General features: G+C 41.8%; 1 protein-coding gene across 3 annotated transcripts in view; it reads left to right on the top strand.

Annotated features, from left to right (window-relative positions):
* Window positions 1–27,720, top strand: part of UXS1 (UDP-glucuronate decarboxylase 1) — a 110,500-nt gene that overhangs the window by 63,509 nt on the left and 19,271 nt on the right. For all 3 annotated transcript variants that reach the window (XM_077134933.1, XM_077134932.1, XM_077134934.1), the window contains 4 exons: window positions 3,146–3,250; window positions 7,525–7,584; window positions 9,423–9,544; window positions 19,305–19,424. In XM_077134933.1, the coding sequence (XP_076991048.1) occupies window positions 3,146–3,250; window positions 7,525–7,584; window positions 9,423–9,544; window positions 19,305–19,424 (407 nt within the window). The remainder of the gene's footprint in view (window positions 1–3,145; window positions 3,251–7,524; window positions 7,585–9,422; window positions 9,545–19,304; window positions 19,425–27,720) is intronic.

The following is a 27,720-nucleotide window of genomic DNA, read 5'->3' as shown; positions in this document are numbered from 1 at the left end:
AGAATTCTACCAGGTCCGTGAATTTTTAAGCAGAGTATAGGAATTGATCATTTTTCATACTGGCTCTATCTATAAGTTGGACATTGAAAGTTGAAAAAATAAAATGGCCTAGCAGTTAAGGAATTTTATAACGATTGATTTTTCTTTTTTTAATAATCGATTTTTAAAAAGGGCTATCTTGTTAACTCACAGTGCCCATAATAGAATTTTTGTTTGCTTCTATTTATAACTGTTTATCAACTCAAATTAACTTCTGGGGGTAGGAACAACAGAAGATTTTCCCCTTGTTTGGCTAGATCCTTTCAATGAATTTGTGTACTGACAGACTATAACCGGTTTGAAAAGGTTTTATGTTTTCTTAGTTCTCTTGAGGAAAGATTTTTTTCTATAAGCTTTGGTTCTGTTTTTTTGTAGTTTTTTTTTTTTAATTAGTGAAGTTGCAGGTTTACAGAAGAATCAGGCAGAAACGAGCCATATAACCCACCCCTAAAAGCACGGTTTTCCCTATTATTAACACTTTGTATAAATGTGGTACCTTTGTTACAATTGATGAAGAATATTAGTATAATTATGCTATTGATTATAGTTCATAGTTTATATTAGGGTTCACTATTTCTGCTGTCCTATGATTTTTTTTTATTCTAGTAACATATACACAACTTAAAATTACCCCTTTTTAACCACATTCAGATAGATACGCTGGTATTAATTAAGTACATTCGTAATGTTGTGGTGTCATCACCACCATCCATTACCACAACTTTTCCATCACCCCAAACAGAAACTCAGTACCAGTTAAGCATTAATTTCCCATTCCACCCCCATTCCTACCCCTGGTAACCTGTATTCTGGCTTCCAACTCGATTAATTTGCACATTCTAAATATTTCTTATCAGAAGACCATATAATATTTGTCTTTTCATATCTGCTTATTTCACACAACATGATATCTTCAGGGTTCATCCATGTTATTGTATATCAGAACTTCATGCCTTTTTACAACTGAATAATATTCCACTATATATATATATATATACACACACACCACATTTTGTTTATCCATTCATCTAATGATGGGTTACTTCCATCCTTTGGCAGTTGTGAATAATGCCTCTATGAACATTGGTGTGCAAATACCTGCTCAACTCCCTCTTTTCTGTTCTTTTGGGTATATGCTTAGAATCAGGATTGTCAGATCATATGTTAACTCTATATTTAACTTTCTGAGGAATTGCCAAACTGTTTTCTACAGCAGCTGCCCTATTTTACATTCCCACCATCAATGAGTGAGTGTTCCTATTTCTCCACATTCTCTCCAACACTTACTTTCCATTTTATTTTAATAAGCCATTCTGCCAGGTGTGAAATGGTATCTTATTATGGTTTTTATTTGCATTTCCCTAATGACTAATGATGTTGAACATCTTTTCATGTGCTTTTTGGCCATTTGTTTATCTTCTTTGGAGAAATATCTATTGGAGAAATTGTTTTACATTCATTTTTCATTTTAGCTTTGTTAAATAATCACCTTTCCACTAGTAATCTTTTTTTTATCTGGTTTCAACTTTCATATGTGTCATTTTTAAAAGAGGGAGGCTTTTTATTAAAAAATCACGTCTACTTTACTGGACTCATCATGAAAACAGGTCTCAGAAATATCCAGAAGACGGGACCTCTACTTTCACATGTTCTTCTTGCCTTGGCAATTCCATAGGCCTGGAGAGTCCCTGTAACCCACTCCCAAAGACACATCTCCCTAGGACCATCCAGCATCCCTTTTCCTCTCTGGCCTGCAGTGAACTCTTACTTTAAGTAGCTTCTCTGTACTCAGTCTCCCAGACGCACTCAGGATCAGTAGAATGAGTTAAGTGGAGAAGTAGCTCAGAGTTCTGGGTGGTGCTGCCATTCTGTCCTCCCCATCTGAGGATTCAGCTGTCATCCATCTCTCACCACCAGGATAGGTGAATGTGTGCCTGCATGCCAGTGCTTCAGCTTCCACCACTGTCCTAGAGATTTGAGATTTCCAGAAGGACAGGTGCTGAGTGGGTAGAGTGGAGTGGGGGTGGGGTGTTTATAAGAAAATTATATTAGAAAGTTTATCATGGAAACATTTTCTTTTCCCTCACATTTGCCTGTTTTGCCATCATCTCTGAAACCTCTTCCCTGGTGTGCCATAACCTCTGTGAAGAGCTTGTGGTCACCAGGACAGGAGGAGGGCAGAGGGGCTGTGCATGGGCGCCAGCAAGCTGGGACTAGACAGATATGTGAGGCCAAGCAAGGTGTATGCTGGTGTTCTCTATGGGGCAGGTGCTGTATGCAAGGGGGGATGATTTTACTAGTGGTGCTTTAAAACCTCCATTCCTCAGCTCTCCTGTGAATGGTGGGTGTATTTTCTTTCACCTGTTGCTAAAATGGAATGAAATGGCACAGGCTCGATTTAGAAGAGCAACTTTCCTTATATTTATCCATCACTGCCATTTCACAGGAAGAAATTCAGTCTAAAAGGGCCTCTCTGATAAGTGGTAGGTGTCACGTGACCCAGAGAGTGGTTGATTAGGGGATGGGTGATCTTCAAGTTAATATCTGCACATGAGTGGAGTTATGCAGAATCTGAATTGTTTTGGCGTCTGTGGCTTTAAAAACCACCCTCCCATACCCTTAGCTCAGGGTCTGATTTTATGTGTACAGGATGCATAAAAATGAAATGAAAGCCTCTTTTCTCTCGTACTTTGGTACTTTTGTTTTTATGTCAGATTTGCTTCCCAAATTAAACGTATTGTTTACTTTAGACATTTGTGCTTTATTCTGTGTCTTAAAATCAGTCTTCCTTCTGTTTTGAATAAATTGGGATAAATCTTTAAAAAAAAAAAATCTGTTCGGTAACTACGTGGACTCTAGTTTGAAGAAAAGGCTCAAATAATTGGCCCAGTACGTTTTGGTTCCAGATAATTAGCCTTTCAATTTGTGTTTCAAGTTCTTCTAAATGTAAATGTAAATTAGCTTCCATGAATAAAAACATGTTAACTAGTAGAATTTTGGTGAAAGATACACTAACACTTTTGTTATTACAGTTCAATTCTCAGGAGTTGTGAATATTTTTACTGTATTTCTTGGAAATAATACATTGCCATTTTGTCTCCTTTAGTTGACCAGATATATCATTTGGCGTCTCCAGCCTCCCCTCCAAACTATATGTATAATCCCATCAAGACATTAAAGACCAATACGATTGGGACATTAAATATGTTGGGTAAGTTGTCATTGTTTTACCGTGCTCTTCTTGTTGAGAGTATTTTAGGACATTCCAACCATGGTTAATTAACTGTTGGTTTAGACTTTTATCTTGGTCCTTGCCCCCCCCCTCCATGTCCCCGTCCCATGTTATTTAGCAGTTACGCAGTATTGTTTCAATGGGACTTTATTTGCCATCACTCTACGCCATGGGGGCGACAGTCTAACTCTCCTGCCTTGTAGTAGCTCAGTCTGTGGTACCTCTGTGTAAATCCCTTCTAGTGGCCACCTGCTCTTCAAAGTGATTGCCCAGCATTCTTCTACTTCCACCTCTTGAAACCAATTGACCAAATCTTAGAACAAGTTATGTTATCTGGGTTGGAAGGAAGACTGGTGGCTTTGATTCTGAGAATAGATTGGCTCAGCGGGATGTTTTAATAGCTCCTCAAAGCCGTGGGAGGCACTGAGGGCCTGGCTCTAGCTGACTGCAAGATTCACATTAAAAGTGAAAGATGAAAGAGTAAGCGAGCACTGTTAAAAGTGGCCATCTGTGTATATTCACAAATAATGTCTTAGAGTTACAGCTGCGATTTGATGTGCTTGTGTTAATGTTGAAAATTAGAGAATTGCTTAAGTTTGGCATGGGTTTAAAAAGCTAGGGTTTTTTTATTAGTTGCAAAGTAGAAGAGGGAAACCACTTTTTAAAATTTCAAGTGAAAATGGATTAAATTATAGGAATATATGAAACAGGTTATATAGATGGATTTAGGAATTGCAGCACTAAATTTGAATTTGAAGGAAGCATGGAGACAAGGAACAAAGGGGACAGCCAAAGATTGATTTGTTAGTCTCTTAGACTAAACATTTGGTGTTACAGTCTATGTGAAGTAAAATGATCCATTCTTCTCATCTAGAAGGGGATTTTGTCCTCCTCTCTGTTATCATCTCTTCTGCCCTGGTCTCCAGACAAGACCGAGTGCCGCTTCCTCTGCTTCGGGGGCACCGTGGTGGGGGCTGCTCCCATTATCGATACTAGCAAGCTCTGGGAGCCCCTCCACTCCCTCCCAAGGCTCTCTTCTCTGCCTCCCCCCACCCCCATACCTGCACTAGACACAGCAGAGGAAACCCATGTCAAGCACATGATGCTTAAAAGGATATCTGTTTTTTCTGCCTACTTATTGAATGCCATTTCTGTGCCCGAGACATTGTACGGTCTGCTGCAATGGGAGGCCAGGAGGAGGAAAAGATGAGGATTATACTTGGGTTCTTCTCCCAGAAAACTTGGTGTCTTATAGGAGAGGTGATCTATGAGCATAGATAGCATCTGTAATACAAGGTGGGAAGCAAAAGGCTCCAGTGAAATGCTAGGAGGATTCAAGGTGAAAGTGACTTTTGAGCCAGGGCTTGAACGATGAGTAAAATTTGGACATGGAGGTCTTGCACTAGACAAAAACGGAAGGTAGAAAATTTAGACCAGAAAGAGACCCAAATGGAACTTTGTATTCTAAACTGAGAGGAACTGTGATTGCCATTTTTTAACTTGACAGACAAGATGGACTAAACTTTGCCTGACTGCTTTCTTGTCTGATCCTGTCTGCTCTGTGGCTACAACTTCTTCCATCTGATGAAACCTCTCTGTCCAGTCTCAGCCTAAACCCCTGGTCACTACAGAACACAGGATGGCTTCCCCTGACTGCACCCCAGAACTGTGAATCCTGCACAAGTCATTCTACCAAAATGATGCAGACATAGTCTTGATTTTGGAATCTTTAAGCTCACTTGTTCTTGAAATACAACACATTATATATGCAAGTGTCCCAAGTTGTAGAGAAAAGCATAAGCTAAAAAAACCTTGAGTGGTAGGAATATAAAATGGTGCAGTTACTCTGGAAAAGTCTTGCAGTTTCTTGCAAAACTGAACGTGCAACTTCCACACGACCTAGTAAGAGCACTCTTGGGCATTTATCCCATAGAATTGGAGAGTTCTGTTCACCCAGCAACCTGTAATGAATGTTCATAATATAATGGCTTTATTTATAAGAGCCCAAATCTGGAAACCATCAAAATGCCCCAAATGGGTGAGTGATTAAACAAACTGTTTACACCCATGCAACAGAATCCCACCGAGCAATATAAAGGAACGAGCTCTTGATGCACCAGCAACCCAGGTCACCCTCTAGGGAATTATGTGGAATGACAGAATCCAGTTCCTAAAGGTTACATACCATTATTCAGATGACAAAATTATAGAATTGGAGAACAGATTAGTGGTAGCCAGGAGTTAAGGAAGGGAAGTATATTAGTTAGGGTTCTCTAGAGAAACAGAATCAACAGGAAATATTCATAAATATAAAATTTATAAAAGTGTGTTATGTAATCATGGAAATGTAGAGTCCAGAATCTGTGGAGCAGGCTGTGAAGCTGATGATTTTGATGGAGGGTCTGGGTGAACTCCACAGGAGAGGTTTGCTGACCAAAGCAGAAAGAGAGCCTGTCTCTTCTGAATCCTCCTTAAAAGGCTTCCAGTGATTAGATTAAGCATCACTCATTAAAGAAGACACTCCCCTTGGCTGATTACAAGTGGAATCAGCTGGTGGATGTAGTGAACGTGATCATGATTCTATTCTATGAAATGTCATCATAGCAAAAGACAGGCCAGCACTTACCTAACCAGACAAACAGGTACCACCACTTGGCCAAGGTGACACATGAACCTGACCATGACAGGGAGGGAAGTGAGGTTTGGCGTTAACAGGTCACAGAGGGCCCTTGCAGCCTTGGACATCTTGTGCTTCTTGATGGGCTCGGTGCCAAGGCCATGGTTGTGATATTGTTCTGTGATTTTGTAAGATTTTATCATTAGGCAGAACTGGTAATGGGCACATGGGATAGCTCTATAGATTACTTTTTTTAAAAAAAATATTTTTATTGATAAATCTTCACGTGTGTACATTCCATTCATGGTATACAATCAGTATATAATTGTATCAGTATATAATCAGTATATACAATTATATAATCAGTATATGATTGTATCAGTATGTAATCAGCTCATAATATCATCACATAATTGTGTATTCTTCACTATGATCATTTTTAGAACATTTGCATCAATCCAGAAAAAGAAAAAAAACAACTCATACATACTATACCCCTTCCCTCTCCCTCTCATTGACCACTAGTATTTCCATCTACCCAATTATAAATTACTTCTTAAAATAGCATTTGAATCTAAAATTATCGCAAAATAAATAACTAAGGTAAAAAGATGGCAGACTCCTTCATTTGGAGGTGACTACCATGGTCTCCACTTGATAATTTGATACAGTGTACCCCTTTGTACCACCACAGCCCCCCCACATGTGCCCACAGACCATGCATGCCTTGTCGCTTCCTTCTAGCAACACTTCATGGGCAAGCATTTCGGACCTCTACCCTGTGGGCAGAGTTGAATGCTAAGGGGGTGTGGCATGTCAGTGCACAGAATGCTCCAGGATGGAGCAGACTTGGAGAACATGGGGTTGAACAGAGGGAAATGAGTTTCTTTTGTGCAGGGCCTTACAGAGCCTTTAAAGAACTGCTGTGCATTGGGACTTGGTATGAGAGTGTTTGGAGTACTTTCCATCCTTATTGACCACCAATCTAAAAATGACAAGATATTGAGGGAAGCAAGTCCATTCTAAGTGTGAATGATAAGTCCTGGGAAGAGCGTCAGAGCAGGATTGAGGAAATATGGCAAGCTGTTTTGCAGAAGGTACAGTTTTTAAGTTGAACTGTAGAGACAAATGGGAAGACAAGGGTTTGGGGGGGCAGATAAGGGCCCCCTCCGTGACCCACTCAGAAATTGTGAGGGGGCATATTTAAGAAGGAGCAGATAGACCACTTTTGGGGGGAGGATAGAGGAAGTTAAGGTGAGAAGGGCCTTGCTTTCTGTGTAATATGAAGTTACCTGATAAAATACTGAATGATACTTTAGGGCAAAAAAAAAAATTGTCTTAATAAAACTCAAATCATACCTTATTGAACAAGTAGACTCTACGTTTGTAAAAAATTGGTCCTGTTTATGCCTGTAAGTATCCAACTAAATACTGTCCTGGGGAGTCATTTCTACTTTTCTTACTGTTCTTGTTTTTGTTTTGGTTTGAAAACAGATGCAATAAGAGTGAATAATTGGCAATATGTAGATAATCAGATACCTTTAATGTTTAAAAAAAATTACTTGCCATAAAATGTGCCCATGCATGTGTTTCCCTAAAACTCTCAGTTTCTCTTTTTATGTTTGCTTTTTTGTAGGGCTGGCAAAACGAGTGGGAGCACGTCTCCTCCTGGCCTCTACTTCTGAGGTTTATGGAGGTGAGTGAGTGGGATCCCCACTTGAGGGATGCTTGCTCAGCCCCATTTGACTGTTTTCGTCCTGTCTTAGGTACAACAAAAAGCCATGAGAGGTGATACAAGGATTGCATTTCTGAGAAGGCCAGGACTGCCCTTCCCATCCCTGTGCACGGTAGCCTGGAGGCTTCCTGCTTCAGCCATGCCCAGCCTCCCAGGGCCCCTCCTGGAGGGGCACTACTCGGAGGGGTAACTGCTGACGCATACCCTTGGAGTATTTTGTCTTGTAGCCTTGCAAATAAGGAAGGACCCACCATTTAAGAATCTGCAAGTGTTTTTACCACTCCACTGTCCAGGAATCAAATTTATTTGGATATTTTTTTTAACTGTGTAGCTGGCATATGTTGTTCTCCAGTGGGGACAATGCACGTTGCATGTCTTACTTACCAGGACCTGGCAGCTTGGCCTTTAAGGCTCAGATGGTGAAGAGAGATGCACTGATGGCCTCAAGTGTCTTAAAATGATTTCCAGAAGAACCTTAAATAGGTAGTTCTGGAAAAATCATGAACCTATTTGACCAACTTGCAGCACTGTCATCAGCCCCTTGCCAGGTCCACCAGTGACACAGTTTTTGTACGGAAAGAGAGTAGTATTCAGAATGGTGATGAGGGCTCAGTTTTCAGTTCATGTTGATTTCTGTTCAAAACCCCAACCAACATGAGTGCAGTGTTTTGGAGAACTGCTCAGTCCACTCAACGGACTCTGCGGAAGTCAGGCTCTGACGTGATGTATTTTTTCTACTTCGTATTATGATGTGGACAGTAGAAATGAGGACGTATAAGGGCAAAATTTGAGGAGGTGCTTTTTTAAATTTTTTTTTTAAGATAAGGAAACCAAATAAAAAAAAATAATCAAAACAGAAATTCTTCTAATGCAGTTTGTAATCCCTATGAAAAGATGGAGCTTCTCCTTTGAAACCTTAGGAAGTTAAAAGGATAGAAGTGTCTGTCTTACCACGCGTTTGCTCACTTGCTTTTAGAATAGGCAGTTGAGTGAATATCTGCATTCTACCCACCCTGTTCTTTCTGCTTAAAGACTCAGCAAAGGATTAGGCTGGTTTCCCTTTATATGGCATTGAACGGTTTCTCTTGGCTTCCTCTGACTGATTTAATTTATCACAAAACAGGTAGCATTGATAGAGTCTGAAAAGCTGAATCTTCTCAAAAGTCTAAAATATAAAGATGCACGTGTTATCTGTCCAAAAGATAACCCCACCCCACTATCCACCGGACTGAGTATCTGTATATTGACAGTAGCTTGTTTTCTTTAGGGTTCCTAAGTAATTTTCTGTTGTAATTTGTGGAATTTACTCACCATTCTGGTTCTCCCAATTGTGGTTCTCAGCTTTATCCTGGTGATGGTATGTTTGTCAGTCATTGTGTGCCATGTAGTTTTTTTTTTTAATTCTCAATAAATATATGTTCTTCTATAATTACATGCTGTAAAATTAAACTTTATATCTCCTCATATAGATTGTATTTATTTACTTTGTCTGAACAGCCTAAAATTGAAGAACAGTTTGTGAGAGAGAAAACTTAAAATTGAGAGATTTTGACCTTTTAATTCATTTATTTTTCTGTAAAATCATGAAATGCCATCGTTGCTTTCTGTCGGAGGTGTAAAAACACCATCCCATTGAAACTTCGAGAACTGATTTTAGAACACTGAGGTTCCTTCCTTAGCATTTGTGAATGCTTACCTTGATCTTTTCAAAGCTCCATTTTGCGTCCTAAATAGGCATTATTCATAAGCCTGAGAAAATGGAAGGATGGAAACAGATTCCTGCTTTCCCCCGTCTGTAGATCCCGAAGTTCACCCTCAGAGTGAGGACTACTGGGGCCACGTGAATCCCATTGGACCCCGAGCCTGTTACGACGAGGGCAAGCGCGTCGCGGAGACCATGTGCTATGCCTATATGAAGCAGGTACCGTGCGGTCCAGTTCCGTGTGCAGAGCACTGCTCTTGGGGTGGACGGTTGTCATGTTTTTGATAGCATCAAAATATGAAGTGCTGTAAAGGAATTAAATGCCCTGATTAATTTTGCTAGGGGGTGGGTAGTGGATAATGATATTATCAATAGCTTCTTCTGGCTATTTCCTTTCTTTTATAAAAAGTTTCCTGGGGGAAATGTTTAGGTTTAGAATACTAGTGTATGATATGCTTCTTTTTTACCAAATTGCCCACCAGCACTTAATGAGTGCATCTGTTTTCCACGTCAGTGGATTTTTGCTTTCCTTTCCTTTTGATAACCTCATAGTCATAAAATGAATTCATTGTTGAGCTGGGGCACTCTCACCATGAATAGTTTCAGGTACAGATTTGCTTGCCCTCGTGGAACAGTGGGGAGAACCCACAGTCCATGAGCTGGAAGATCTGGGTCCCCATTCTGCTGTGTCACCAGAAGGCCTGACCGTCAGCCTCTAAGGTGGAGTCCTGGCTCCTGCCCTGCCCACCCCTGAGGACTGTCAGCCACAGACCCGGCTTATTTCATCTGTTTGTTCAGTGCATTTGTCCTCACTGTAATTGGGTCAGTACTCTCAGCTCACACTGTAGAAATGAGCCACCTCTCTGCTTCATTAAACTGAGAAATATGTGGGTAAATCAACCTAGGTATGGAATGCTGTCCTAGGACAGTCCATGGACAGATATGTGAGCTGGCCCTGGCCCTCCAGGACTTCAAGGGAATGGGGCCTCTGTCACTGTGAGTGCTGTTTCTGTGGCTGGCCGAGGCTCCAGACCTCAGGCGAGCCCACGAGAGAGAGCCAGCTATTGGTTTTGTGAGTTGAAGAGAGCTGGCTGCCTGTCAGACTCTGAGGTTCTGTGGCTGGTGCCCATCTCAGGAGGGGAAGGAGCCAGGAGTAGCAGCAGCAGCCCGTGCTGGGGCTAGGAAGCCCTGCCCCAACAGCTCACAGCCTGTGGTTCATGCCTCTCCTTTCCGGAGGATGAATGACGGTAGGCAGCAATAATGAAATGCCAACATTAAAGAGTCACAAAGTGACCTTGTTGGTGATGTAGGTATTTAGAGCACTCTGGTTTATTTCTTGACCAGAAACAAAACCAATTGCCGTAAGGGAGTTGGGAGGTTGGCTTATATTATCTCTTTATTCTAAGGAATGTTCATCAGTAAAAAAGGATATGCCCTTATTATTTCTGAGCCCAGACTGTCTTGACCCAAAAGTTTAAGTTGGTCTCCCAGCTACATAGCAACCTTGATGTATGTTCTACCCATAAAAATTGACTACAGTGTATGAAGGGCAAATACTTGCGTTTAAAAAAAAAAATTATTGTATAATATAACATATATACAAAGCAAAGAAATAAAAAAGTGATAGTTAAGTAATTGCATTTATTGTATAATGGGTTTGGGGAGTAATATGGTTCCCCTCTGTTTTCTTTTGCTCTCAGTCTTGTGGTAATGTCTCTTACCTTAGTGAATTTTTACATATGTAAAGCTGGTAGGCAATTATGACATTTTTATTGAATTTTTCATTTGTATTGAATGATTAATAGTGTAACTTAATAACTGTAGATGTATGCATACAATGTTACGATATGAACTTGCTATAATTACCGTGTTGATAATCATACAACTCACATTGATTGAGCTCTGTCTGCCAGGCACTGTCCTGGACACCTGGAGACTAGACAGGCTGTGTGTTTCATACACTGGCTAATACTGAACTCGTACATGCTGTATAGAATCTGAACTTGGGATTGTAGTACCTCAATAATTCTAAAACTATTGGTATTTAAATATGCTCGCAGAGGGTCTCTGGAGTTAGGCAGCATAGGTGTAATTGCTCAGAAAACCATAAAATAACATACCTGCTAAGAAGCTCCTCATGTGAACAGCCAGGACCTTATGTCTGTGGTTTAAATTTTTTCCCGACAAGAGCCCAGTCCAGGGGGTCTCCCCCCAGAGCAAGGAGCGTCCTTGTTAAGATGCTTGTGACTTGACATGCACCTCTCATCACCCACGCACATGCTCTTACACATAGCCAGCTCTCAACAGACGCTTGTTGAATGGATGACAGAGTCATATCCATCACCATGTTAGTGGTATACTTCCGACTAGCTGCTATGGATTCTAGATGTAGAAACTGAATGGTCACTTGCTTTCCATCGTAGTATTACATTTAAAATTACCATGTGGAAGATAGGCTCAGGGCTGTCTGGAAAGAGACCATGAAACGTGAAGTTCAGGCTGGAATGTATGTAGCACTGGGTAGTTTGTCCATCCGTTAGGGTTTATCTCTGTGCTCAGTCCACTGACCCAAGGATTCCAGGTGAACTTTGCTGTCACAGTAACATCCAGAAATATACCTTGTGAGCAGGTGTGGTGTCACTATCTTTCCCTGTCATCCCTCACCTGTCCCCGCTGTGTGGCCACTGGGTCAGGGAGTGACTATAGTGGTGACAGGGTGGCTGCAGCAGCAAGCAGGTGGACGTTGTGGCCCACAGGTGAGTGTGAACATGGCCAGGAGCCATAGGGTGGGCAGAAGTCCATTCCAACTTGCCGGATTCTAAGAGGCTTATGAGCTTCCTGCCTTCTGTTCCCTAGTCTTTTTGCTATGAAAGGATTGTGTTTGGGGAGATCCATGGGGCTAAGCTGGGCTCTAAGAGTTATGCCTGGGCATTCCCTCCCTCTCCCTCTCTTGTTTAAATTAGTGCTAAGGAGGTAATCAAATATGGGCCCTTTCCTCTCTTCCTATAGGAACAGGTCCCAGGCAGTTGAGAGATGTTAGATTCCTGCTTGGCCAAAGTATGGCAAAGTAAGAAAACACACAGAAGCAAAAAGGAAGAAAAACTGTTACCCATAATCCTGTCCAGAGATAAGCATAAGAGAGAACAATAAAATTAAATTAAAACCACTGTGTTTAAAATTGTGAAGGATGGAACACATTCAAAGCGTCTTTTATTCAGGATTTTATAATTTAGCTCCAGCAAGGGTGGGTCAGAGCAGCTCCTCCCTGCTTTGGGGCAGCCGCCTGCTCTGAGACGGTTAAGGTCAGCTCCCTGGGCAGTGGCCTGGTCTGAGGGGGTCAGGCTTGACCCCCTGGTTGTAGCTTGGTCTGTAGCAAATCTCCAGATCTCTCTGGGCCTTTGCCTACAAAAGCAACTGCTATTTTGGGGGACTGCGATTTTGCAGTTTCTCATTGCTCTTTAATTCCGTAAGCATAACTTACAGATTCTGAGTCCTGGACCCTGTGGGGCACATGGTTGATGCATTTGCCCCTAGGAGTTGTTGTCTGAGGTGACATTTAGTGGGGGATACCCTGTGCACTCATAGTGGGTGTTGGGGAATCTGGTAAATTGCCCTCAGCCCCCTTTGAGGTGCTTGTGCTTAGACCCATCTTACAGATGGGAGAGCAGGCTCCAAAACTTGTTTCCAGCCCCCAGGCTCGTCAGTAGGGTTTGAACCTCAGGCTCGCTACCTGCAGTGCTGTGTCCCCCTGAGCCAGCTGCCCAGGAGATCTGCTTCAGACTAGGTCCTCAGTGGGTCGGGTGAAGGTGAGGAAGCCAGGCGGAGCGCGAGAGGAAGCCCAGCCAGTGTATCTGAGTCTAAGGGAACTGAGGTTTCCTTTGGAGTACTCACAGATGGTGGCAGAATTGCTCTGGGATTCTCAGGTGCTGCTCAGAGCAGTGAGATTAATCAACAAGGAATGCATTGTGATGTTGTTGGTTTATAGTTCTAAATATGCAGCCTTTCAAGATAGCAAGTTTTAGGAGAAAATTTGAGACTTCAGGTGTTATAATTTATGCTATTTGTACAAATTCTTAAGAAAATGGTTGGAAAGAAGGATGAACCCAGTAGAAAAGTTTATGCTTTGGGCATATTTTTAAATTTATTGTTTTAGTAACCTCAGTTCTTCTTTTGTGTTCAGAACACCGTATGACCTTGTAAGTATTAAAGTTCATTTTATTATCAAGTTCCGACAGGGCACATGGGTGAATATCACTCTAGAGAAACTTAAAATGTAAGAATTTGAGAAATAAGCAGCTCAAATACAACATGAATAAGCTTTTTATAAAAAGTTTTCCCTTTTCCAAAGGATTCCCTTCCGAGTTTCTTTTAAAGACTGAAATATCATAATGGATTCAAAATAGAATTCTACTTTCTGGAAAGTTCCACCTTAACATATACATTCCAGAATATATCCACTGCATAGAGAGAGCTCCCTTGTAGTTTCTTCCAGTGGGTGGAATGAGATTGGAGGTAGGATCAAAGGGCATAGCATCTTTCATGAATATTTTGAAATTTTCAGAGATGAACTAAATTACCACTTGTGTGTGCACTTGGCCCCTGTGGCTTTATACATGTGGGGTGCTCATCCGGTCTTAGGTCAGTGCTTGTGTGCATGTGGGTGCCTGGCCCCCCGAGGAGCTTTCACTCTCCAGGGTCTGTGGCCCGCTGACTGGGCAGGGTCTGCAAAACAGGCTACAACCCCTAAAATCATTGGCTGGCATGGCAGAAGGAAGGAAAACTCAGAAGTTGTTGTCCTGTTTGATGATTTTTGGAGTGTTTTTGTTTTATTTTTCAGCATCAAAATACTTCTGAAAAATCAAATAATTGGTATATATATTGTGCCTTTCGTATTTTAATACAAGTATTTAGCAAGCAGCCTGTACCCATCGGCCTCCCCACTGCTGGGTCTGACCCCTTGCCCCCTCTCCCACGCTGAGGTGTACTCTCCCACTTGCCTCATCTGAAAACTGTGAGGGTCACATCGGCCCCAGCACAGCCTTGCTAAGAGGACCAGCACAGCCTGCCTCTTGGTGAGTGCTCTGGAACGTCTGCCTGATTGTTAATATGAAAGCAAGGCCACTGGGGAAGATCCAAGCAGGCTGCTACCCACTAGCCCCTGATCTCCTGTGGCCTTTCCCCTTTGCCGTCACTCAGAATGAATTGGAAGGTTCTGCAGCTTGGAGAATTATGCTCCAGCCAAGCAAGCTCTGCATCCTATGAGAGCCTCAGTCTTTGCCCCGGCAGGGAGCAGAGCCATCAAGATGCATGTGTAAGGGGCTCTCAGGCACTGAAATCATACAGACTTGAGGGTCCCCTCAACCTGTGGTTTTGGCATTCCCTATCACCAGGGATGTGCACGTACTTCTCTCGAAGCCTTCAGGGAATTAAGAAGCATCAGAGAACTGGTGTGCCTAGGAGCACTTCCTGAAAAACTTCTGTGGTAGTCTTATTTTTTTGTCCCCACTCTTTTCATATAAACCTCACCCAGGTATTTCCTTCAGGACGGGCTATAGCCAGGCATGGGAAAGGAGACCATTGCCTCCAAGCTCCTCGGGCCCCTTTCTCTCTTCAGTAGCCCTCTTCCTGGACAGTGTTTTTCTGTTTCTTCCTCCTGCCCCCGGTCAGTGAAGACACTGACCATGTTCTACCACATTCAGTGGTTTGACAGAATGCTGTTTGAGGAAAGATTGCATTTTAAAAGAGAAATATAGAAGAACAAACAGTTTAATCCCTGCTGGTGATATTTCTGTCCTTGGGAGACTTTTGGAAGAGGGAGGATTTCCCTGTCCCTCTGTCATACCATGTGGGCCACCACCTGCTAGTAAACCCCAGCTAGCCCTTAATTCCCTGGCCTGGTGTCTCAGGACCTGCTACCAGCCCCTCTGCCTGCTCTGCTGCCACAGGTGAGAAAAGGAGGCGTTCCCACTAGCTCATCCAGCTGGGGCTGTACATTATTGCAGTCTGGTGACCATATCAAAAGAGCAGTTGCTAAATCCTCTTAAGAGACCGCAGTTCTTTCAACTGCAGTCCTTGTGGCCTGGTGGAGATGTTTCTGAGCTAATCCCATACGTCACAAGTACTTCAAGATGAGATTAGTTTAGCCAGTGAGCAGGAAGAAGAGACAGGAGGGAGAGAGTTGATTCAGAATCATCACTTGGAGATTGTGATAATGATGACAGTTTTCAAAGCAGCTTCATGTATTTTCTTTTAATTCCTGTGAAGTAGGTTGAATGGGAATTATTGTCCCCATTGCAAATATTAGCATCTTACAACTTTGAGAAAGTGACTTCCCCAGAAGCACACAGCTAGTGACTTACAGAATCGAGATGGCACATTTCTCTAAAGCCACCCCGATGCTGATTCACGCTGTACTTCACCTTGTGAGGTCGTGTGGAGTGTCCCTGTGTGCACTGCTAAGTGTCCTTTCTCTCCTTTCTTGCATTTCCATCTGTTTAATGCTGATATAATTCAAGCTTGCAGGAGCTGTCCCTGTACCTTGATGAAGGCTTCTTGAAGTTTACAGTCATATGTAAATGACTTAGGGTTCGCCCCAGGGACAGAACCACCAAACACAAAAGTGAAAAACCATCCTTATTAAGGATGATTCAGCAGTTGGTTTTCTGGATTACTGCCTTGTATATTGAGAGGCCCTTCCTCTCTCCATGATGGGAAACTCAGACAGACTTCCAGTAGTGTCTGCAGGGTCTGCCACTCGCAGATGGAGCTTCGAGTGATTCAGGAGTTTCCTGGCCGTTCGGAGGCAGATTCCCTCTTAGTTGAGACAGCTTGGCGTGATGGGCACATCTGGTTTTAATCCTGGCTTTCGCCTTCCTGGGAAAGAGGCTTTGGGTCGGACACTGGGCCTTTTTCAGATGGGAGATGGGGAGTACTTACATCTGCCTGCAGGCCATGGCATGGGGTATGACAGTCGCCTCTGTACACAGCTACATCCATGTGTCTTCTGGCGGGCCACCCTTCCACTCATCAGGATCACCGTGAGAGTCAGAGGTGATGTGTGCCAGTGCCTAGTATACTGGATGTGGGGAATAGTGGTGGCCATTGTTTCAAGGAAAAGGGTTTCTTGACTATGCCTAGAGAAATGAATACACATATAAGGTCCAGCATGTGCTCCTAACTGATAGGAGGGCAAGTCTTGACTTGAGGGAGCCTTGGATTTACCTTTATTTCATCTGAAGAGTCTAGACTTAATGCACAGCTGCTCTTGCTGACGTAAACCAGGCCTGAGAGCTTGCATTCTTGGGAAAGCGCCCCTGCCCTTCCTGCTCCTGCACCTGTCTGAAGGTATGGCCTGTACTTCCTGTTTTGGATCCAAACCGAAAAATAAAAACAGCAAAACGCAGCTTTTCCTAAGTCTGTGTCCTGGAACATTGTTTCCGAGAAATAGAAAAGGTGGGAGGATAAAAGCATTTGATTTGTTGCAAACCTTGCATAGCCCATTGAGCATTCCTCCTGACTGGCTCTTTGATTTGATTATTGTAAATTTGCTGATGTTTTTCCAAACTCTTTCCAGAATAAGACCATATTCACTGCATCTGATTCTTTCTTTTTCTTATCAGCAAGTAGATACTTTTGAATTATTTTCTATTGAGATCAGCAACTCTGTCGTTCCCAGCCCCTCCCTCTCTTCCTCCTTTCAATATTCTCTGGTTAGTCAGCAAAGATTGGACTTAAAATTAGTCGCTCATATCTTAGTCCCAAGAACCTGAATAGCTCATGTGAAAACATAACGAATTGCTGAGAGGATTTAGCAAAAATATAGTACTCTAGTTTCTAAAAGTTAACTGTCCATTAGATGATTCTTCCTAGCTTTTTTCATATCACAGCACTCATAAAACTGCTTGTCTAGCACACTGGGGAAATCAGTGAGGCTGCTTGTGGCCAGAGTTGACCGGCCAGAGTTAGCCACTGTGGTGGCTAGCATGGGACCATGGGACACTGGCAGCTCATCCTCTTTAATTCATTATACTGGCTGAGAAATTAATGTTGATAGTATAATGGGTAAAACAGATAAACCTTCACATAGTAAAATTCTTCTTATTCAGAATTTCTGATAAAAATTTTCAGTATTTTTAGCCACAACGAGGCAAAAGTTTAGAGGTTTTGGTGGTTTTAAAAAAGGCACTTTCCAGGTTATGCATTTTAAGAACATTTTATTCCTGGGTACAGAAGTAAAATAAGAAACTTTTAAAAATACGCAGAGGAATATGAACTTCTCTAACTCCGTCCTGGAGATAACCATTTTAAGCAATGTTGGTGTATATCCTTCCAGGCTATTTAGTAATTACCTGTATTGGGTGCTAAGACACCTTTTGTTTTTTGTTAATATTAATTATGCTCTTGTAAATGTGGATGTGCCTTAAACCTTTGCCCCTCTCTTGTACTCTTTTTTGTGGAGTAGATTTCTAAAATTAGTTTTGATATTTCTCCTTTTTAAAAAGTTTGTACTTTTAGACATGAATGCTGTCACGTTGACATGGCCTTGAGTAGATGGGACTGGAAAAGTTGAGCTCCTCGGGTCTCCCACAGAGGTACAGACGCACATGCTTGGCCCCTCCCAGCACGTGCCCTCGGCTGTCTAATTGCAGCACACGGCGAAAGGAAGAGAGAGAGGTCTGGGGATGTCCTTGAATCTTTTATAATTTTTAAAAAAATCATTTTCCAACATCAGTATATGGAAACTTTTTACATGTTTTTTTCTATAAACTTATATCTTCTCTAATAAAAAAAGAAAGGCACTAGGACAGTGCCAGAAAACATGTTAAGTGAAAGAGGGGACCTAAGTCTGAAACAAAAGAAGAGTGAAAATGGTACAGGAGGCTGTGGGACATTTTTATCTGCCGGCTGCCTGAGTCCAGCGTCCTGGCACTCTCCTCCCTCCTCCCTTACTCACCCTACCACGTCAGGCCGGCTAGTGGTGGGCAGAGATTGAAAGGAAAGCCAGAGTCCCTGGACTGGACCCCAGGGACTCACAGTCTGCTTAGTGGATTGAGTGTTATGAATGCACAGAGAGGGATGGGGGGCCTCTCTGAAGAGGTGGCATTTAAGTGGAGAGGTGAAGGATGAGAAGAGTGAGCCTGGAGAGGGGAGTTATAGGCAAGGGGAATTGCAGGTAGTAGGGGTGGGGGTGGCTGCCCAGGTGAGCAAGGCAACATTTGACAAGAGATTGTCAGGACCCTGTTAGATTTGAGCAGAGCTTTTTGGTCTTTATACTAAGTGAATTGGAGGGTTTTGAGCAGAGGATCAGTGGAGCCCAATTAAATGCTTTTAATATTGAAGGAGATTAAAGGTTGAAGGGGGAGGTGGAGAGCTCAGGTTGGGTCAGCAAATCTGATGGAGGTGATGGTGATGGTGGCGATGAAGCCATGAAGAGACACTGAATTAAGGAATACCAGAAGTAGAATGGATTGGGGGGTAGAGGCACAATGTAGCTCTTTTGAAAATGTTTATAAGTCCTTCTTTTCCTGAGATAAAGAAAGCACTCTTGTTTTTCTTATTATCAGCTATCCAACATCCATTCACAATTAAATCTCTGAAAGATTAGGTTGCACAATACATTACATGAAAAAAAGAGTGTAAAAGGGTATATGCACAGCATAAATCCTATTGGGGAAAATAGATACTTGCTGGGGGAAAAAATGATGTAAACAATTTTTGATGTTGTGCATTTTAACTGTCTCCAAGGTTTTCTCCCTGAATGTCAGTAGTGGCTGCCTTTCAGGAATTGGACCTGGGACACATTTTACTTTCTTTGATAGAATCTCATGTACTCTCTAAATTCGTTTACCATGAGTACACTATATAATCAGAACCAAAAGAGTCCTTTCCATTTTAGGGTGAAAAGCAGAGTGTTTCTGACATGTTTCATGTACAGGGTGCAGAAGGAAACCGATTCTCCTTTTCCTCCTCTCTGTTGCAGGAGGGAGTGGAGGTGCGAGTGGCGCGCATATTCAACACCTTTGGGCCCCGCATGCACATGAACGACGGCCGGGTGGTCAGCAACTTCATCCTGCAGGCCCTGCAAGGGGAGCCGCTCACGGTGTGTACCTGCCTCCAAGGGAAGTGGTGTCTTTGTCGAGCATCTGGGTCCCCTGTGCAACCCAATCTGGAGTCTGTCTACACATGATGGAGGAAGGGGGCGCATCTTGAGTCAGAGAATGCCATTTCGGAAGTGGCCACTGTGAAATGTGCATGTGTGTATGCCCAGCACCCCACATTAGCCTTGCTAGTGATGGTGAGGAAACAACCAAGTCACGTAACTTGGGTCACCTTGCCGCTTCTGAGCCCACGGGTGTTCTGGTGCCTTTGGCTACAGGCTTCATTCCGTTGTCCCTGCTTTGCCTGCAAAGACCTTTCCTGACTGTTTCTTGGTGTGCTGGCTGTGGTGTCCTCAAATGGCTGAGAAATACCACAGTGTCAGGAGAAAGTGAGAGATGGGTGTGGGATGCGTCTCAGCAGTTGTCCTGCAGGGCTGAGAAGCGCCTCTTCCTCTGTCAAGCCTTCTCAACTTGTGGAAGCTTCTGGAGCCCAGCATGGAGATTCTGATTATGGTGGTTGGGGTCGGTGGTTCCAGTGTGTAGGGAGGGTTGCAGATGAATGCTGTGCACAGCTCCCCCTCAAGGACTGGGTTGCTCGTTCTAGCCGTATCCCCCACTCCCTTTGGCTTTGGGACAGAGCAGAGCTTTCTTACCTTCCTTGGGGAGGCGCGCCCCCAGTGTGCACAGGGAGTGGAGGGCACTGGATCATCTTCTGTGTGTTTTCTTCTGTTTATGCTGAATCCTCACTGTTTTCCTCCTCTCTCCTTTCTCTTCCCCATCCCTCTTCTACCTTGTCTGGCTCAACCTCTTTGCCCTTGTTTCCTGCACTTTCTGAAGTCCTGGAAAGCTCGTGCTTGCTGGGCATCCAGAGTAGATGGGCTTCCTGTGGCTCTGAAAATTCTACAGAATGTTTTTCAAATCAACTAGGCATATTTCAGGGCAAACTTGTGACTATACCTGTATACACACACACCTGCATGCACATACACACACACGCATGCATGTACACACACACACACACAGAGATTTAGTTAGCTTACAGTGTGCCAGGCTCTGTCCTATGCTCTTTATATCTATTAACTCATTTAATCCTCACAACAAATCTAAGGGGTATAGGAAATATTTCTCCCGTTTTCCAGATGAGGACACTCAACTAGATAAATTGGCCAAGCATCCACAGGGCGGTTAGCATATTCTTTAATCCTGGAAGCCTAGCTCCAGAGCCCATGCTCTTAATCACTGTGCTATTTATTTGTTCTTATATGTGTTAGCTATTTTTATTAGAGCACTTGTAGTTTTATAGAAAAATCATGCAGAAAGTACAGAGTTCCCATATATCTGCCCGCCCACCCCCGTGTCCCCCATTTTTCCCGTTATTCACATTTTGCATTAGAGTGGTACCTTTGTTAAAGTTGATGAAACATTTTATTATAATTATATTAGCTGTAGTCCATAGTTTGCATTAGAGTTTATTCTTTGTGTTTGTAGTTCTATTTTAGTAACATAAATACAACCTGAAATTAATCTTTTTAGACACTTTCAGATATACAACTCAGTAGCATTAGTTGCATACTCACAATATTGTGCTACCATCACCACCATCCATTACCAAAATTTTTCCATCACTCTAAACAGAAACTGTACCAATTGATCTGCTACCAATTTAAAATGAAAAGTTTGGTCTGTTAAAAAGTGGTGTGGCTCCCCCAGGGCAAGGCAGTTTATAGGTGAATTTTGCTTATTAATACTTTATAAGGGAAGGTGAACCCAAACCCCAGCTCTGGGTTCCCTGCACCCCTTCCTACCCTTTCCTTGTTCTCTCAGGAAGTGTTAGCTTGGTTCCTTCAGAGCCACAAGACAGACACTTTGTGGTCGAACCCGGTCTATTTCATCCTCACCGTCCCCACCACAGACTCACCAGCTGATCTTGACGACTGTGCCCAGGTAGGTCCAGAATCCACCCCCTCCCTACCACTTCTCCCTCTGCTGCTCTTGGCCAAGCCATCACCAGCCCTCTCCTGGTCTATTGCCATAGCCTCCAGGCTGGCCCAGTTTTCCCTGCTGGTTGTATTCTTGGCCCAGCAGCCAGAGTGATCCTTCTAAAAAGAAGTCAAAAGCTCAAATGACTTTTCTTCTCATCGAGAGTGTGTCCTAGAGTCTTCACTCTTCTCTCCACACATCTCCCCTGTCCCCCATTTCCCTATTTCCCACCCTTCCCCACCTCCACCTGCCCTGCCCACCCTTGCCCTGGCCAGGGCCTGGAACACTTTCCAGCAGGCCTTCTCAGGGCTTTCTCCTCACGTTTTTCAGGTCCTATTCTGTTGCTGTAGCATTTGAGGCCACTTGACTATTCTATATATCATATAACAGCATCTGTCCCACCACTCTATCCCTCCTTAAGCATGCTTTTCGTTATTTTCATGGCACTTACCACCAACTGAAAAATTCACGTTTCAGCCTCCTAATCCCAAGTAGAGTGTACACTTTTTGAGATCAGTCATTTGTTTTCTTCATTTCTCCTAGAACAATGCCTGGAACTAGGAGCGCTCAATAAATGCTGTTTGAATTAATGATGGGATTTATGGAGGTCTCCTTTACTTTGAGTACAAATGACTCGTGACCATTCAAGAAGCTAGCAGTGTCATGTTAACTCCTGAGGCAGAGTTTGCTGTCATTCTGCATTTCCCCTTTGCTGCGGTTTGGGGCTTCAGGGTCCTCAAACACTGGCAGCCCTCCTATGCACACCCCACTCCCCTGCTCTGTTGAGAGTTTCTCATCTTCAGTGCTGCTCTGGATGCCTTTTTTTAGCCACTGCACTCAGTAACTCTTCCTCACATCAAGAAAGCAGAGCTGCTTTGTTTGTAGAATAAACTGTTAAAAGCCTTCCAGGAAACAGCTTCTTGATTTATTGCAGCTTTGGCAGCAGCCAGAACCCAAAACATTAGGTAGGAAAGTAAGTCCCATGGTCTGCCATAAGGATAAAGTGTATTCCTGGCAGACAGCGATAACTCATGTGTGTCTTCCTGCTGAGTGAGCTTCTGGGCCAGGGACGGCAGAGAAAAGATCATGGATGCCCTCAATCAGAGCAGTTAGTTTCAAAACATGCCGTAGTTTAATCTTTCTAGACTCCTGGTGGGAGGAAGCCTGAGTCCTTAGGGAGGCCTTTCAGAATGCAGCTTGTTTTTCTTTCACAGCACAGAATATTGCCCATAAATAATTTAATTAAATCACTAACTTTTTAATACTTTTTTGGCTTTTGGAAACTTTTACTAGGTGGTTCAGTGACAGTTCTTGGGGGGAGGTGTCATAGATTATGGCTTTTAACCCAACCTATCTTTGAGAACACTTTATTTATTAAGGAAGAAAAATAAAGAGGTGTGCCCATCTTTTTCCTTTCCTGCTGCATTTCCAACACTCATTTCTAAGACTAGGGACCTCATTTGTGGCAGCTGAGAACAACACAATCTCCTAAGTACCCTCTTCCAAACTGGGTTAATATGATCACTTACTTTCCAGTTGCTTTTTTCAGAAGCTCTTTGCCATTTTATCCCTTAGCAGGGATCATTCTTTTGGCATCTCTCAGTGTCCTGAGTCACTGTCATATTAGATGCCTGTTATGTAACTCAAACTGTATTTCCAGGTTCAATAAGTCATGCACAGAAATTGCACTGTAAATCAAATGATAGAGTAGTCCTGGAAATACTTTGTTCCAGGTTAGCAGGTTTAGAAAATAGATGTTAAGCTCATCTGAAGCTAACTTTTTAAGTCTGCTTTTTAAGAGACTGTGGTTCACAGTTCAATTAAAATACACACTTGTACACACACACATTTCACAGTTTTTTTTAATTTAATTTAAAAATATTTTATTAGCGAGGTTGTGGGTTTACATATACAGGATTCCCATACACCTCCCCACCCCAACACTTGCTTTGGTGTGGAAAATTGATTAGAATTGATAATAGCACTTTTCTGTAATTCCACAGTTTTTTTTTTTGCAGTAGTTACATTTGTTACAACTGATGATATATTGTTAACGTAGTACTGTTGTCCATAATTTGCATAGAGGTATTTTCCCCCTATATTCCCAAACTATTTTTTTAACTTTTTTTTAATTATAAAATATAGCATGTACAAAAAAGCAATAAATTCCAAAGTACATTGCAACAATTAGTTGTGTAAGAGATTTCAGAGTTTGGTATGGGTTACAATTCCACAATTTTAGGTTTTTTCTTCTAGCTGCTCTGAGGTACTGAAGACTAAAAGAAATATCAATATAATGATTCAGCAATCATACTCATTTGTTAAACCCTACCTTCACTGTATACCTCCACCATCACCTTTGATCTTTCTCTAACTCTTTAGGGGTATTTGGGCTATGCCCATTCTAACGTTTTCATGTTGGAAGGGACTATCAATAACATGGGATAGGCGATTGGAACTAGTGGATGTTCTGGAAAGGCTGGCCCCTCTGCACTTTAAGAATTATCTGATCCAGGGACCCATCTGGAGGGTGTGAGTTTCTAGAAAGTTACCCTCGTGCATGGAACCTTTGTAGGATCTTATATATTGCCCTAGGTATTCTTTATGATTGGTAGGAATGGTTTTGTTTGGGGTTTGGCAAGTTATCGTAGGTAACAATATCTAGCTGAAGCTTGTGTAAGAGTGACCTCCAGAATAGCCTCTCAACTATTTGAACTCTCAGCCACTGATACCTTATTTGTTATACCTCTTTTCTCCCTTTTGGTCAGGATGGAATTGTTGATCCCATGGTGCCAGGGCCAGGCTCACCCCTGGGAGTCATCTCCTACTCTGCCAGGGAGTTTCACCCCTGGTTGTCATGTCCCACGTAGTGAGGAGTGCAGTAGTTTCACTTACAGAGTTGTGCTTAGAGAGAGAAAGAGGCCCCTTCTGAGCAACAAAAGAGGTCCTCCAGAGGTGACTCTTAGACATACCTATAAGTAGGCTAAGCTTCTCCACTATATACATAAGTTTCACAAGAGCAAGCCTCAAGATCTACAACTTGACTTATTCAATGTTGGTGTCCCTAACGTTTGACACAATATCCGGGTTTTCCCCAGTGGTAAAGTTTAATAGTTCTATTTTTTTTTCTCCTATCCCTCAAGGAACTTTACCAATTCTTTTTGATTATTTGCTTAATATACTCTGGGATGTATCTAGGCATTATGTTAAGCTACATAGGATTAAAAGCCCTCATTCTTATTCTGGGCTCCCTGTGTTGCGATTGTCTAAATGATCTGTCCAGACAGTTGAGTTACATTATGAGTTATAGAAAATTTAGGTTCTGGACAAAATAACCCTGTCTTCCTTTGGTCTCAAGGAGTAAGTGAAGTTCTGAAATACAGACAATATCTTCATTACCCCTATATTCTGAATTACCTAAATCCCGACCTGATTGACTTCATTCTTTCTCCAAACACCAGGTTATACATATATAAAACAGCCTCTCAAAATCCAGAAATAGCAATTATCACTCCAGACTAAATGTGACTGCTATAAGAGCTTATAATCTAGGCCCAAGTTTTCTTATAAGTATTTTCTAAATTAAATCATATGATATTTGCTCTTTTGTTTCTGGCTTATTTTGCGTTACTGAATGTCCCACAGGTTCGTGCATACCACTGCATGCCTCACAACTTCATTCCTTTTTGTAGCAGCACAATGTTTAATCATCTGTATACACCATCATTCACCAATCCACTTCTCAATTAGTGCATCTTTCAGCTACCTCCATCTGCTGGGCCTCATGTATAATGTCCAAAGTCAACAGTCCACCAACACTCTTAATTTTAGGTAATTTCATTGTTCCTGAGAGAAAGATAACCAATAAATACACCCTCACTAAATAGAAAATCCAAACCTTCCCCTAACTCTTGTCCCCCCTGGTATTGCTGCGATACTGTCAGTGTTTTCCTGTTAAACATAGACCATAGCAGGCAACAACAGTTTTCCTCCTATACCCCCCAAATTATATACTCTTTGTACAGGATTCATACCTTTACAGTAGTTCATGGAAGAACTTATTTGTGTACTTGTAGTATTAATAGGTGGGACATATGGGTTTATACAACCCCTTTTAATCATGTTCACCCTCAATCTGGTAATATTACTTATAAATCCACCAGTGAACCACTTTGGCTTCTATCTGTACCCTTACGATCAAATTCAACCTCATTAGCAAACTATTCCACCACCACAAGCTTATGTTTATCTCTAGGTCCCCTATATTCTGTATTATAAGCCTCTAATTTTACCTTTACCATGGCCATAAAAGTGAAATTATACAGTATCTACTGTTTTGTGTCTGCTTTATTTCACTCAGCCTATGTCCTCAAGGCTCACACGTCTTGTGCTTCAGGACGTCATTTTGTTTTACTGATTCACGATATTCCATTGTTCGTATATACTACATTTTGTTAATCCACTCATCTATTGATGGGCATTTGGATTGTTTCCATCTTTTAGCTATTGTGAATAATGCTGCTAATCTTATGTGTGCAAATCTCTATTTGTGTCACTGCTTTCAGCTCTTCTGGGTATATACCGAGTAGCCGGATCATAGGGTAACTTGATGTTTAGTTTTCTGAATAACCACCGGACTGTCTTCCATAGTAGTTATACCATTATACATTGCCACCAGCAGTGCATTAAAGTTTTTCCACATCCTCTCTAACATGTGTGGTTTCCTGTTTGTTTAATAGCCGCCATTCTTATAGGTGTGAGGTGATATCTCATTATTTCCCTTATACCTCTTCATGTGCTTTTTAGCCATCTGTATTTGCTTTTCAGAAAAATGTCTATTCATACATTTAGCCCATTTTATAATTGGGTTGTTTTATCTTTTGTTGTTGAGATGTATGATTTCTTTTCATATAAAGGATATACCTTTATCTAATATTTGATTTCCAAATATTTTCTCCCATTGACTTGGCTGTCTCTTCAACTTTTTGGTAGAGTGTTTTGAGGCATAAAAGCACTTGATTTTGAGGAGTTTCCATTTATCTATTTTTTCTTTTGTTGCTATGCTTTGGGTGTAAAGTTCAGGAAGCTACCTGCTATTACTAGGTCTTGGAGATGTTTCCCTAGGAGCTTTATGGTACTGGTTCCTATATTTAGATGTTTGATCCAATTTGAGCTAATTTTTGAATAGGGTGTAAGGTAAGAGTCCTCTTTCATTCTTCTGGCTATTGATATACAGTTCTCCCATGCTCATTTATTGAAAATACTCTTTTGTCCTAGTTCAGTGGATGTGGGGTCTGGTGAAGATCAGTTGACCATAGATTTGATGGTCTGTTTCTGCACTCTCGATTCAATTCCATTGGTCAATACCCCTATTTTTGTGCCAGTAGCATGCTGTTTTGACCACTGTGGCTTTATAATAAGTTTTAAAATTGGGCAGTGTTAATCCTCCCACTTTGTTCTATTTTTTTAGGATGCTTTTAGCTATTTGGGGGTCTCTTTCCCTTACAGATGAATTGGTAACTAGCTTTTCCAAATCTTCAAAATAGTTTGTTGGAATTTTGATTGGTACTGTGTTGAATCTGTAGATCAATTTGGGTAGAATTGACATCTTAACTACATTTAACCTTCCTATCCATGAGCATGGAATGTCTTTCTGCCTATTTAGATCTTCTTTGATTTCTCTTAGCAACGTTATATAGTTCTCAGTGTGAAGTCCTTTACATCCCTAGTTAAGTTCATTCCTAGGTGCTTGATTCTTTTAGTTGCTACTTTGAATGGAATTTTTTCCTTAATTGACTCCTCAGTTAAGTCATTGCTTAGGTATAGAAGCATTACTGATTTTTGCACATTAATTTTATAACCTGCCACCTTGCTGAATTTATTAACTGAAGTGACTTTGTTGTAGATTTCTCAGGATTTTCCAAGTATAGTATTATGTCATCTGCAAATAATGAAAGTTTTACTTCTTCCTTTCCAAGTTGGATGCTGTTTATTTCTTTTTCCAGCCTGATTGCCCTCGCTAGAACTTCTAATACAATGTTGAATAATAGTGGTGACAGAGGGCATCCTTTTCTCATTCCCGATCTTAAGGGGAAAGCTTTCAGTCTCTCACCATTGAGTATGATGCTGGCTATAGGTTTTTCATTTATGCTCTTTATCATATTGAGGAAGTTACCTTTGATTCCTATCTTTTGAAGTGTTTTTATTAAGGATGTTGAATTTTGTCAAATACTTTTTCAGCATTAATGAAGATGATCATATGATTTTTCCCTTCCTGTTTATTAATGTGCTGTATTACATTAACTGATTTTCTTGTGT

Source organism: Tamandua tetradactyla, chromosome 17 (assembly GCF_023851605.1).
Source record: "Tamandua tetradactyla isolate mTamTet1 chromosome 17, mTamTet1.pri, whole genome shotgun sequence".
NCBI classification, from domain to species: Eukaryota; Metazoa; Chordata; class Mammalia; order Pilosa; family Myrmecophagidae; genus Tamandua; species Tamandua tetradactyla.
The sequence above is the reverse complement of the archived record's forward strand: the minus strand, read 5'-3'. Positions and strand labels throughout refer to the sequence as shown.